The sequence below is a fragment of the Schistocerca nitens genome, chromosome 10 (assembly GCF_023898315.1).
Source record: "Schistocerca nitens isolate TAMUIC-IGC-003100 chromosome 10, iqSchNite1.1, whole genome shotgun sequence".
In the NCBI taxonomy this organism is placed as follows: domain Eukaryota; kingdom Metazoa; phylum Arthropoda; class Insecta; order Orthoptera; family Acrididae; genus Schistocerca; species Schistocerca nitens.
In genome coordinates this window covers 194,110,172-194,123,013 of record NC_064623.1, presented here as the reverse complement: position 1 = coordinate 194,123,013, position 12,842 = coordinate 194,110,172, and the positions used below count along the sequence as shown (strand labels likewise).

The 12,842-nt window shown below is 45.5% G+C and overlaps 1 protein-coding gene across 1 annotated transcript in view; it reads right to left on the bottom strand.

The window, feature by feature from the left end:
- LOC126209990 (endothelin-converting enzyme homolog) overlaps positions 1–12,842 on the bottom strand; it is a 309,515-nt gene that overhangs the window by 90,694 nt on the left and 205,979 nt on the right. The window contains exons 14-15 of the mRNA XM_049939099.1: positions 4,797–4,900; positions 128–192 (exon numbers count right to left, since the gene is read on the bottom strand). Coding sequence (XP_049795056.1) covers positions 128–192; positions 4,797–4,900 — 169 coding nt within the window. The remainder of the gene's footprint in view (positions 1–127; positions 193–4,796; positions 4,901–12,842) is intronic.

The window sequence follows — 12,842 nt, the reverse complement described above, 5'->3', positions numbered from 1 at the left end:
CCGGTTCTTAGTCAGTGACCCAAAGAATCTATGAAGAACACTGTTGCAGGATTTCATATTCATTTTTCTGTTATGTCCAGGTTTTACTTAATTTGCATGATAAAGAGTTCTTGTGTTTATTACTTACTGATAGCGTTGGACTGGAATGTGTGGTACGCGTTGACAGTTGTAGGATCGCTGGCCCAGTCCGCACTGAAAAACGTAATTACCATTCATTAGGCAACGTTTTCTCCTGTGCACACGTCATAAAATATTGCCTGATATTGTAATTGAAAAAGCAAAGACAAAGTAGATGCAAACATTCTGGGAGCGCTTTGAGTGGTAATCACGAAACTGGGTTAAAGAGGTGAAGAAAATTAATTTAACTGCCAATTTAATCTCTCTTTACGTTCGTAAATTGCATTAACTCTGAATTCAGAACTGATAATAACCTGTATTCGTTCAAAACCAGGACGAAGTTTGATCCCTAGTAGGAATTCATACCAGTTGTATCAAAAAGTTAAATACATTTAGAAACTGAAGATGTTGGAAAGTAACCCAAATTTTAAATTATAAGAGAAGTAAAATTGTTTAGCCGTTAACGAAACTCAGTTAATTTCTAGTATCATATGTTAAATGTAAAAAGATCTACACTCACGCTCATAGATTAAGGATAGTGCTGATACGTGATAGGCAACCGGTTCCCGTGAGATCACCGAAGTTAAGCGCTGTTGGGCGTGGACGGCACTTGGATGGGTGACCATCCAGGCCGCCATGCGCTGTCGCCATTTTTCGGGGTGCACTCAGCCTCGTGATGCCAATTGAGGAGCTACTCGACCGAATAGTAGCGGCTCCGGTCAAAGAAAACCATCGTAACGACTGGGAGATCGGTGTGCTGACCACACACCCCTCCTATCCGCATCCTCATCTGAGGATGACACGGCGGTCGGATGGTCCCGATGGGCCACTTGTGGCCTGAAGACGGAGTGCTTTTGATACATAATGAAACAAAGCTCCGGTGAGCGGTTTGGGGGTTTAAATCACCTTGGGGTATGACCATGCGTGCATTTGACCTGTGGTCGTCGCACCGTGGCGCTGGCAGCAGTCCACATACGCAAGGGTGTGTTGATGCATGTCAGAGTACGGTGCAGCGAGTAAGTGTGCAGACGTTTTCAGACGTGCTACTGGTGACTGTGTATTGAAAACGGCTCAAAGAACACGTATTCATCACGTTATGAGGGGTAGAATACTACGACGACTGGAGGCTGGTCAAACGCAGCAGATCGTAGCACGGGCCCTCCGTGTGCCACAAAGTGTGATCTCAAGATTATGGCAACGATTCCAGCAGACAGAAACCGTGTCCAGGCACTACAGTACGGGACGTCCACAGTGTACAACACAAGAAGACCGATATCTCACCATCAGTGCTCGCAGACGGCCACGGAGTACTGCAGGTAGCCTTGCTCGGGACCTTACCGCAGCCACTGGAACAGTTGTCTCCAGACACACAGTCTACAGACGACTGAACAGGCACGGTTTATTCGCAAGGTGCATTCCACCGACCTCTGGTTACAGGAGAACCCATAAAGCCTGGTGCCAAGAACACAGTACGTGGTCATTGGAACAGTAGCCCCAGGTTATGTTCACGGACGAGTCCAGGTATAGTCTGAACAGTTATTCTTGCCGGGTTTTCATCTGGCGTGAACCAGGAACCAGATACCGGCTGCTTATCGTCCTTGAGAGGGACCTGTATGGAGGTCATGGTTTGATGATGTGGGGTGGGATTATGCACCTACACCCCTGCGTGTCTTTGACAGAGGAACTGTAACAGGTCAGGTGTATCGGGACGTCAATTTGCACCAGTATGTCCGCCTTCTCAGGGGTGCAGTGGGTCCCACTTTCCTCCTGATACGATAACGCACGGCCCCACCGAGCTGCCATCGTGGAGGAGTACTTTGAAACAGAAGACATCAGGCGAATGGAGCGGCCTGCCTTTTCTCCAGATCTAAACCCCATACAGCTCGTATGGGATGCGCTCGGTCGAAGTATCGCTGCACGTCTTCAAACCCCTACGACACTTCAGGAGCTCCGACAGGCACTGGTGCAAGAATGGGAGGCTATACCCCCGCAGCTGCTCGACCACGTGATTCTTAGTATGCGAACCCGTTGTGCGGCCTGTGTACGTGTGCATGGTGATCATATTCCATACTGATGTCGGGGTACACGCGCCGTAAACAGTGGCGTTTTGTAGCACGTGTGTTTCGGCACGAGTTTCTTACCTCCAATACCGTGGACTTACAGACCTGTGTCGTGTGTGTTCCCTATGTGCCTATTCTATTAGCGCCTGTTTTGTGTAGTGCCACGTTGTGTGGCACCACATTCTGCAATTATCCTTAATTTATGAGCCTTAAAAATATACAGATTTTACCAACCATAACAATGAGTGACTGAAGAACTAACATGTATTCCAAACAGCATAAATATTTTATACAGCACTTACATGCACTGATGAACCAAAACATTATGACCACCTGTTTAACAGTTTGTCCGTCTTTGAAACGAAATACATCACCGATTCTGCGTATCAGGTATCCGACAGTTTCTTGGTGGGTTTGTTGAGGTATGTAGCATGAGATGTCTACGCAAAGGTCATGTGATTCGCATAAAAAAGGCCGCTGTCTGGCGTACTCGCAGATGGCGCCCGATAGCGACCCGTGTGGGTTTCATAGGATTCACATGGTCGCCGAGACATCAACGTCAGTTCACTAAAATGCTCGTTAAACCACTATATCACAGTTCTGGCCCCGACTGCTGAAAGATGACACCACCATCGGGGAAGACACCAAGCATGGAGCGATTCAGGTTGTCCGCAGCTGTCAGCGTGTCTTTGATTAGTACCACAGGTCCCACGCATGAGCAGAAGAATGTCTCCCATAGCATAATACTGCCTCCAGCAGACTACGTCCGTGGCGCGCTGCACGTTTTGAGCCGCCATTCACCTCGATCACAGTACTTGTGGAGACGACCTGCGACCTAGTGTAGCAAAAGTGTGAAGTGCCGACACGTTTCCATTGATAGTCGAATTCCAATGGTCCCGCCGCCACTACAATCGTAACTGACGATATAGATGGGCCAACGTGTGAACACATAGGGATGGTCTGCTGCGGAGATCCATGTTCAACAACGTGTGATGAACGGTGTGCCGCGAAACACTTGTGCGTGCACCAGCATTGTGCTCTTTCGGCCGAGATGCTAACAAGGGAACCTCCCCATCGCACCCCCCTCAGATTTAGTTATAAGTTGGCACAGGCATAGGCCTTGAAAAACTGAACACAGATCAATCGAGAAAACAGGAAGGTGTGGAACTATGAAAAAAATAAGCAACATATACAAACTGAGTAGTCCATGCGCAAGATAGGCAACATAAAGGAGACTGTGAGCTGACGAGCGCCGTGGTCCCGTGATTAGCGTCAGCAGCTGCGGAACGAAAGGTCCTTGGTTCAAATCTTCTCTCGGGTGAAAGTTTTAATTTTTTATTTTCAGATAATTATCAAAGTTCAGGCACTCACACATAATCAACTTCGCTCTCCAAAATTCCAGGACATGTTCAGATTTGCTTGGACATATACAGAATTTGACGGTCTACGCACGGAAACATTTGAAAACGTAAAAAACATATGTTTTGACAGAGCACAGGGAAAACTGTGCGACTCTGAAACTGTTGCATTCATTTGATGCAGTTTATGTGACAAACTCTTATGTTTTCATCACTTTTTTTGGAGTGATTATCACATCCACAAGAAAACCTAAATCGGGCAAGGTAGAAGAATCTTTTTACCCATTCGCCGAAGGTGGGTCGACAACATATTACTGTCATGTGACGCACATGCCGTCACCAGTGTCGTAAAGAATATATCAGACGTGTTTTCCTGTGGAGGAATCGGTTGACCTGTGACCTTGCAATCAAATCTCGGTTCCTATTGGAGAGGTACGTCCTTTCGTCTACTAATCGCACGGTTTTGCGGTGCGGTCGCAAAACACAGACACTAAACTTATTACAGTGAACAGAGACGTCAATGAATGAACGGACAGATCGTAACTTTGCGAAAATAAAGAAAGAAAAATTTTCACTCGAGGGAGGACTCGAACCAAGGACCTTCCGCTCCACAGTTGCTGACTCTAACCACGAGACCACGGCGCTCATCAGCAATTATTGTCCTTTATGTTGCCTATCTTGCACATGGACTACTCAGTTTGTATATTTTGCTTATTTTTTCATAGTTCCACACAACTTCTTCCTGTTTTCTCGATTGATCTGTGTTCAGTTTTTCAAGACCTATCCACTGTGTCAATTTATAACCACTGAGGGGGGTGCGATGAGGAGGTTCCCTTGTAAGATCACCCACCATCTGTGCTACGTAACAGAGCAGTTAAGCCTGCGAACCCCACTTTCTATGAAGAGGCGTGGACTGTCCACCACTTTGCGCATAGTGGTACTTTCGCTGTCCTTCTACCTCTTCCCGTAGATACTCATGACAGCAGCAAAGTCATAGGAGGGCATTACACGCGCCAGTTTCTGAAGCCCTTGCAGCGCACCAGTTACAGTACAGGTGGTTTCCTAGGGATGAGACGGCGGCTGGTGGGTCCTGAATGGACCATTAAGGTCATAATGCGCTCTTTCTTTTTTTACCTAGACAGCGTTGACCTTGTAAATTGAAATCTGATTTTTTTGTTACCCCCAGTAGGTATGTTCATTGTGGGTATGTCTTATTATTGTAAAAAATATTTTGATCCCATCACATGAAAATTTATCTTACCTGAGGTTATTGTTTGTGGTTCGTAAAGTCGACAGCATGGAGTAGACTTGCAACCGCACGATTCCCAGCATATTCTCCAGATGTTCCCCCACCTGGATCTCCAGCTGTGGGAAGCAAAGATTACGAAAGTATCCATTATAAAGACAACTATTGAAAGTCATACATTAAAAATCCTATCACTTCGCACTTAATTAACAAACTGAATTCATACAACTCAGGAATGAGGATATAGTGGATTTTCGCAGAGGGTTTCAGTAAACAGAAACTCAAAGAAATTTGCTTACATCACTTGCGCGATTGGAAAACACATCAATTTATTCATGAGTTTTAACCTGGCTCAATAGATAACACACTGTAAAAATTTGGAGCATATGTTTAAATGATGTGTTCCATAAGATCATCAGGTTTCTTTAGAGCACACAGTCAAAAATCAGTACATAACTTGCTTAAGTGCTGACAGGATGATTGAGACGAAGTAACTTCGCCTGCTTTCCCAGTACAAATAAGCAGTAGCTAGGCCAAGAAAGTGGGGCTCTTCATGAACACCCAACGTTAGGAGATGTTCTGTGCTGATGAAACGACTAGTCGTCAAACAGGGAAGACGGGCAGGGACCAGCGTAACATGAAACAATGAAAGGTGACAAATCTCAGTGAAAATCCCCATATACACCAAAAATGTGGCATTTATGTAGGGAAGATATACTGTCTCCCTCAACAGGGAAATTGTTCGAAGACAACAGTTTGTTGGCCGCCTTGTAACATGAGATAATCCCTAAACAGTCCGCCCCGGTAGCTGTCAGCGTGACAGAATGTCATGCCAAGGAACCCGGGTTCGATTCCCGGCTGGGTCGGAGATTTTCTCCGCTCAGAGACTGGGTGTTGTGTTGTCCTAATCATCATCATCTCATCCTCATCGACACGCAAGTCACCGAAATGGCGTCAACTCAAATTATTTGCACCAGGTGAACTGTCTGCCCGACGGGTGGTCCTAGCCCTACGACATTGCATCCCTAAACAGGAAACCTGTCTCTTGCTTTCCAAATCGTTAGTGAAACTAACAAATGTACCTGCCACATACGGCTGTAATCACCGCTTACAGCTGTTGACAGATTATAGACTGAAAATAATGTTAGTGCCTCGATGTTTGTTAGAAACTGAACGACCCGTAATGAACAAAGGCATACTCTCCTCCGTAGCAGATATCTCATGCCTTTGAGGTGGCACTCATATGGGAGGTACATGGTTCGAATCCTGATGAGAACTTATCGTCATCAGTATTTGGCTGCCAAGGTCGTGGAGATATGGTGGTGTGAAGTTTGGGCCAGCGATCTGGCTAAATTCCAGATCTCTTCACAGCGTCTCGTGCAGTGAGTGTTAGTGGTGCGTCGTTTGTCGAATTCGGTCGACAGTCTTCAGCTATATACCGAAGGGATTGTGTGTGTACTGTTAGAGAGAGAGAGAGAGAGAGAGAGGATGAGACAGAGAGAGAAAGAGAGAGAGTGAAAGAGAAAGAGAGAGAGAGAGAACGTTTACACCGACATGGACGCTCTGCAAATCACATTTAAGTGCCTGGCAGAGGGTTCATCTAAGCACTTTCACAATAATTCTCTATTACTCCACTCTCGAACAGCGCGCGGAAAAAATGAACGCCTATATCTCTCCATGTGAGCTGTACGACAGTTGTAGGCAGTACTCATTGAGGTATGAATACTTTTTCTCGAACCCGAACGTGCTATGGCACGAAAAAAATATATATTTGTTAAACTCAGCTTAATTAAGTGGCCCAGAGATGTGGGTGGTCTCAGTTAGGAAACTGCTGCGGAAGCAAAGGGAACTTCACAGCAAACATAAACATAGCCAAAGCCTTGCAGACAAACAAAAACTACGCGAAGCGAAATGTAGTGTGAGGAGGGCTATGCGAGAAGCGTTCAATGAATTCGAAAGTAAAGTTCTATGTACTGACTAGGCAGAAATCCTAAGAAATATTGGTCTTATGTCAAAGCGGTAGGTGGACCAAAACAAAATGTCCAGACACTCTGTGACCAAAATGGTACTGAAATTGAGGATGACAGACTAAAGGCCAAACTACTAAATGTCTTTTTTCAAAGCTGTTTCACAGAGGAAGACTGCACTGTAGTTCCTTCTCTAGATTGTCGCACAGATGACAAAATGGTAGATATCGAAATAGACGACAGAGGGATAGAGAAACAAAATCGCTCAAAAGAGGAAAGGCCCCTGGACCTGATGGGATACCAGTTCGATTTTACACAGAGTACGCGAAGGAACTTGCCCCCTTCTTGCAACGGTGTACCGTAGGTTTCTAGAAGAGCGTAGCGTTCCAAAGGATTGGAAAAGGGCGGAGGTCATCCCCGTTTTCAAGAAGGGACGTCGAACAGATGTGCAGAACTATAGACCTTTATCTCTAACGTCGATCAGTTGTAGAATTTTGGAACACGTATTATGTTCGAGTATAATGACTTTTCTGGAGTCTAGAAATCTACTCTGTAGGAATCAGCATGGGTTTCGAAAAAGACGGTCGTGTAAAACCCAGCTCGCGCTATTCGTCCACGAGACTCAGAGGGCCATAGACACGGGTTCACAGGTAGATGCCGTGTTTCTTGACTTCCGCAAGGCGTTCGATACAGTTCCCCACAGTCGTTTAATGAACAAAGTAAGAGCATATGGACTATCAGACCAATTGTGTGATTGTATTGAGGAGTTCCTAGATAACAGGACGCAGCATGTTATTCTCAATGGAGAGAAGTCTTCCGAAGTAAGAGTGATTTCAGGTGTGCCGCAGGGGAGTGTCACAGGACCATTGCTATTCAAAGTATACATAATTGACCTTGTGGATGACATCGGTTGTTCACTGAGGCTTTTTGCAGATGACGCTGTGGTATATCGAGAGGCTGTAACAATGGAAAATTGTACTGAAATGCAGGAGGATATGCAGCGAATTGACGCATGGTGCAGGGAATGGCAATTGAATCTCAATGTAGACAAGTGTAATGTGCTGTGAATACATAGAAAGATAGTTCCCTTATCATTTAGCTACAAAATAGCAGGTCAGCAACTGGAAGCAGTTAATTCCATAAATTATCTGGGAGTACGCATTAGGAGTGATTTAAAATGGAATGATCATATAAAGCTAATATTTCAGCAATGCTTTGGCCGATTAATATGAACAAATTTTACAATTTTTAAGACGACAATAACTTTTAAACTATTATATATTTTTGTGGTGCGTCTAGATAATTTAGTTTCACATATTTTTCTGTCCATGAGTGCCAGCTTGCATCTCCGTGTCAGTTTTAGTTTTATCAATTTTTCTTTCTTTCTTTTACTGATGCCTTTATACCAAGGTCGCAGGGTTGGCATGGTTAGGAACGGATTTGGCAAATTTAATGTTATGGGGTGGCCGGATGCCTTCCTGTCGCCACCCTGTAACCCCTGGCAAGGAATTTGTGTACCTCAGCTGTCTGTGTCATTGAACAGTGTGAACGTTTTGAGATGTCTTTGAGTGGTGTAACTGAAGTGGAACGTGGGGATCAGCTTGGTATTCACCTAGTGAGATGTGGAAGACGGCCTAAAAACCTCATCCAGGCTGGCCACTACAATGGCCCTCGTCGTTAATCCGCTGGGAGGATTCGATCCGGGGCCGGCGCGGCTGCCTGAGTCCAGAAGCAGCACATTAGCACTCTCGGCTACACTGGCGAGTCAATTCTTTTAGCAATTTTTCTCTCGAATATACGAGGGCCGTTCAGAAAGTAACTTCCGGTTGATTTAAAAAAATACACCAAGTTAAATAAAAATATTTTAATATATACATCTTACAACTACATCTTTGCACTATTTTTCTACATAGTCTCCATAGCGATTGAGGCACTTATCGTATCTCTTCACAAGCTTTGAAATTCCTTCTGCATAAAAATCACCCGCTTGTGCCTGGAGCCAGCCTGTGACCGCATCTTTGAGCTCTTCGTCGTCATCAAACTGCTGTGACCCGAGCCATTTCTTCAAATGCATGAAGAGGTGATAATCACTTGGCGCCAGGTCTGGGCTGTAAGGTGGATGGTTGATAACGTCCCACTTGAAGGACTCAAGAAGGGCCGTTGTTCTGCGAGCAGAGTGAGGACGGGCGTTATCGTGCAAAAAAACGATACCGGAAGTCAGCATACCACGGCGTTTGTTCTGTATAGCCCATCGTAACTTTTTTATTGTTTCACAGTACACGTCTTGATTAATGGTCGTACCACGTTCCATGAATTCAACCAACAACACCCCTTTGGCATCCCAAAACACCGTTGCCATCAGTTTTCTGGCAGAAAAATCTTGCGAGGCTTTTCTTGGTTTGGTAGGCGAATTTGAATGTGCCCACATCTTTGATTGTTCTTTTGTCTCAGGGTTCACGTACTTAATCCAGGTTTCGTCACCGGTCACGATTCTGTTTAACAATGGTTCTCCTTCGTCCTCATAACGTGACAGAAAGTCTAATGCAGAGGCCATTCTTTGAGTTTTGTGGTGGTCGGTAAGAATTTTGGGCACCCATCGTGCACAGAACTTACGGTAACCCAATCTTGCTGTCACTATCTCGTACAAGAGATTCTTAGAAATCTGTGGAAAACCAGTAGACAACTCCGACATTGAGAAACGTCGATTTTCACGAACTTTTGCATCAACTGCCTGAACGAGTTCGTCAGTCACCAATGATGGTCTACCACTCCTCTCTTCATCATGAATGTTTTCTCGTCCACTTTTAAATAAATGTACCCATTCACGGACAACTCCTTCACTCATAACTCTTGGTCCGTACACGGCACAAAGCTCACGATGAATAGCTGCTGCAGAATATCCTTTGGCTGTAAAAAACCTTATGACAGCATGCACTTCACATTTGGCGGGGTTTTCTATTGCAGCACACATTGCCACAAAAACTAAACTAGCGCAGGTACGACGTTCACTCGACCACGGCTTGATGCCGACTGACCTGTTGAGTGCGTGAACGCACAGATGGCGTCGCTACTCCCCCCACAACCCGCACTGTGACCAATCGGAGGTTACTTTCTGAACCGCCCTTGTATATTCCTCCAAGGGCGAAAACCCAGCCATACGCTCCCCTGACAAGCGCTCGGGTTTTTCCAAGGCCGAGTAGGCGCCAGCCGCTCGCCACGGCCCCGTAGCAACCGCCAGCCACGTGCTATGCGGCGGGAAACTGCCGCTCTAAACTCACCCCACAGCTTGTACGCTCACAGCGCCGATTACCCTTACTTTATTATGATGATGATTACTCGCTGTGTAGATCAAAATAATTTAGCATTCGGAGGAGAAAGAAACGCCTGTGTCATGTCTGTAACACTTTCTCCCCTGTTTCTGGATAATACAAAAGTTGCTGCTTTTCTTTGGAATTGGTCGATGTACTCGGTTAGTCTCATCCGGTAAGGATCTCGCACCGCGCTGCAGTAATCCCAAAGACGAAGGAAAAACGTACTGCAGATAATTTTGTTGTATCTTCTAAGAATTCTGCTAATAAATCACAACCTTTTCATCGCCTTCCCCACATTTTCTATGTGTTCTCTCTACACTCACGCTCTTGAATTAAGGATAATGCCGATACATGGTGAAACAACGCTCTGGTGGGCGGTTTGCGGGTTTAAATCGCCTCGGGGTATGCCGGTGCGGTGCATTTGACCTGTGGTCGTCGCACGGTGGCGCTGGCAGCAGTCCGCATACGTAGAGGTGTGTTGCTGCATGTCAGAGTACGATGCAGCGAGTAAGTGTGCAGACTTTTTCAGACGTTCTAATGGTGACTGTGTGTTGAAAACGGCTCAAAGAACACATACTGATGACGTTATGAGGGGTAGAATACTACGACGACTGGAGGCTGGTCAAACGCAGCAGGTCGTAGCACGGGCCCTCCGTGTGCCACAAATGTGATCTCAAGATTATGGCAACGATTCCAGCAGACAGAAAACGTGTCCAGGCGCTACAGTATGGGACGTCCACAGCGTACAACACCAAAAGAAGACCGATATCTCACCATCAGTGCCCGCAGACGGCCACGGAGTACTGCAGGTAGCCTTGCTCGGGACCTTACCGCAGCCACTGGAACAGTTGTCTAAAGACACGCAGTCTACTGACGACTGAACAGACATGGTTTATTCGCCCGGGGACCTGCAACGTGCATTCCATTGACCCCTGGTCATAGGAGAGCCCGTAAAGCCTAGTGTCAAGAACACAGTACATGGTCAATGGAACAGTGGATTCGGCTATTCATCTGGCGTGAACCAGGAACCAGATACCAACCCCTTAATGTCCTTGAAAGGGACCTGTATGGAGGTCGTGGTTTGATGGTGTGGGATGAGATTACGATTGGTGCACGTACACCCCTGGATGTCTTTGACAGAGGAACTGTAACAGGTCTGGTGTATCGGGACGTCATTTTCCACCAGTATGTCCGTCTTTTCAGGGGCGCAGTGGGTCGCACCTTCCTCCTGATGGATGATAACGCAAGGGTCCAACGACCTGCCATCGTGGGGGAGTACCTTGAAACAGAAGATATCAGGCGAATGGAGTGGCCTGCCTGTTCTCCAGACCTAAACCCTATCGAGCACGACTGTGATGCTTTCGGTCGACGTATCGTTGCACGTCTTCAAACCCCTACGATACTTCAGGAGCTCCGACAGGCACTGGTGCAAGAATGGGAGGCTATACCCCAGCAGCTGCTCGACCACTCGAACCAGAGTGTACCAACCCATTGTGCCGCCCGTGTACGTGTGCATGGTGATCATATCCCATATTGATGTCGGGGTACATGCGCAGGAAACAGTGGCGTTTTGTAGCACACGTGTTTCGGGACGGTTTTCTCAACTTATCACCAATACCGTGGTCTTACAGATCTGTGTCGTGTATGTTCCCTATGTGGCTATGCTATTAGTACCAGTTTTGTGTAATGCCACGTTGTGTGGCACCACATTCTGCAATTATCCTTAATTTATGAGCATGAGTGTAATTTAAGTTGTTTATAATTGTTATTTCTTAGTAAGTTCAATTTACCGCTTTTAAATTTGATTGATTTATGGTGTAACCGAAGTTTAACGGATTCCTTTCAGCACACATGTGGATGACCTCATACTTTTCGTTGTTTAGGGTTAGCTGACAATTTTTTACCATACAGGTACGTTTTCTGAATCGTCTTGCAATTTGTTTTGATCTTCTGGTGAGTTAACTGTACGATAAGCGATAGTATCCTCTACAATCAACCTAAGACTGCTGGTCAGACAGTCTCGACAATCGTTTATATAGATAAGGAACAGCGGAGGACCTGTAGTACTACATTGGGGAACGCCGGAAATCACTTTTGTGTTGTGTTAATTAGTAAGAACTATGACCTCACTGACAGGAAATCACGAATCTCGTCGCATAACTGAAACGATATACTATAAGCACCGAATCTGATTAGAAGCCGCTTGTGAGGTACAGCGTCCAAATCCTTCTAGAAATCAATAAATACGGAATCAGTTTGAAATCCTTTGTCAAGAACTATGTTTCCTAAATCCGTGTTGACTGTGTGTCACTAGACCTTTGTCTTCGAAGTAAATCATAATGCTCGAACACAATGTATGCTCCAAAATCCTGCTGCATATGGACGGTAGTGATATGGGTTTGTATTCTAGTATGATCTTATCTAGCTTTTTAGCGATTTACTTTAACGACATTCATCTTAAATGCACATTCCATTAGAACTACTTACAGCCTTGGGAAAGCCAGCCATACAAAACGCTACCATCTTGTGAGCAAGATGTATGAGACAGGCGAAATACCTTCGGACTTCAAGAGGAATATAATAATTCAAATCCCAAAGAAAGCAGGTGTTGACATATGTGAACTATCAATTTAATAAGCCACGGCTGCAAAATACTAACACGAATTCTTTACAGACGAATGCAAAAACTGGTATAGGCCGACTTCGGGGAAGATCAGTTTGGATTCTGTAGAAATGTTGGAACACGTGAGGCAATACTGAAACTACGATTTATCGTAGAAAAT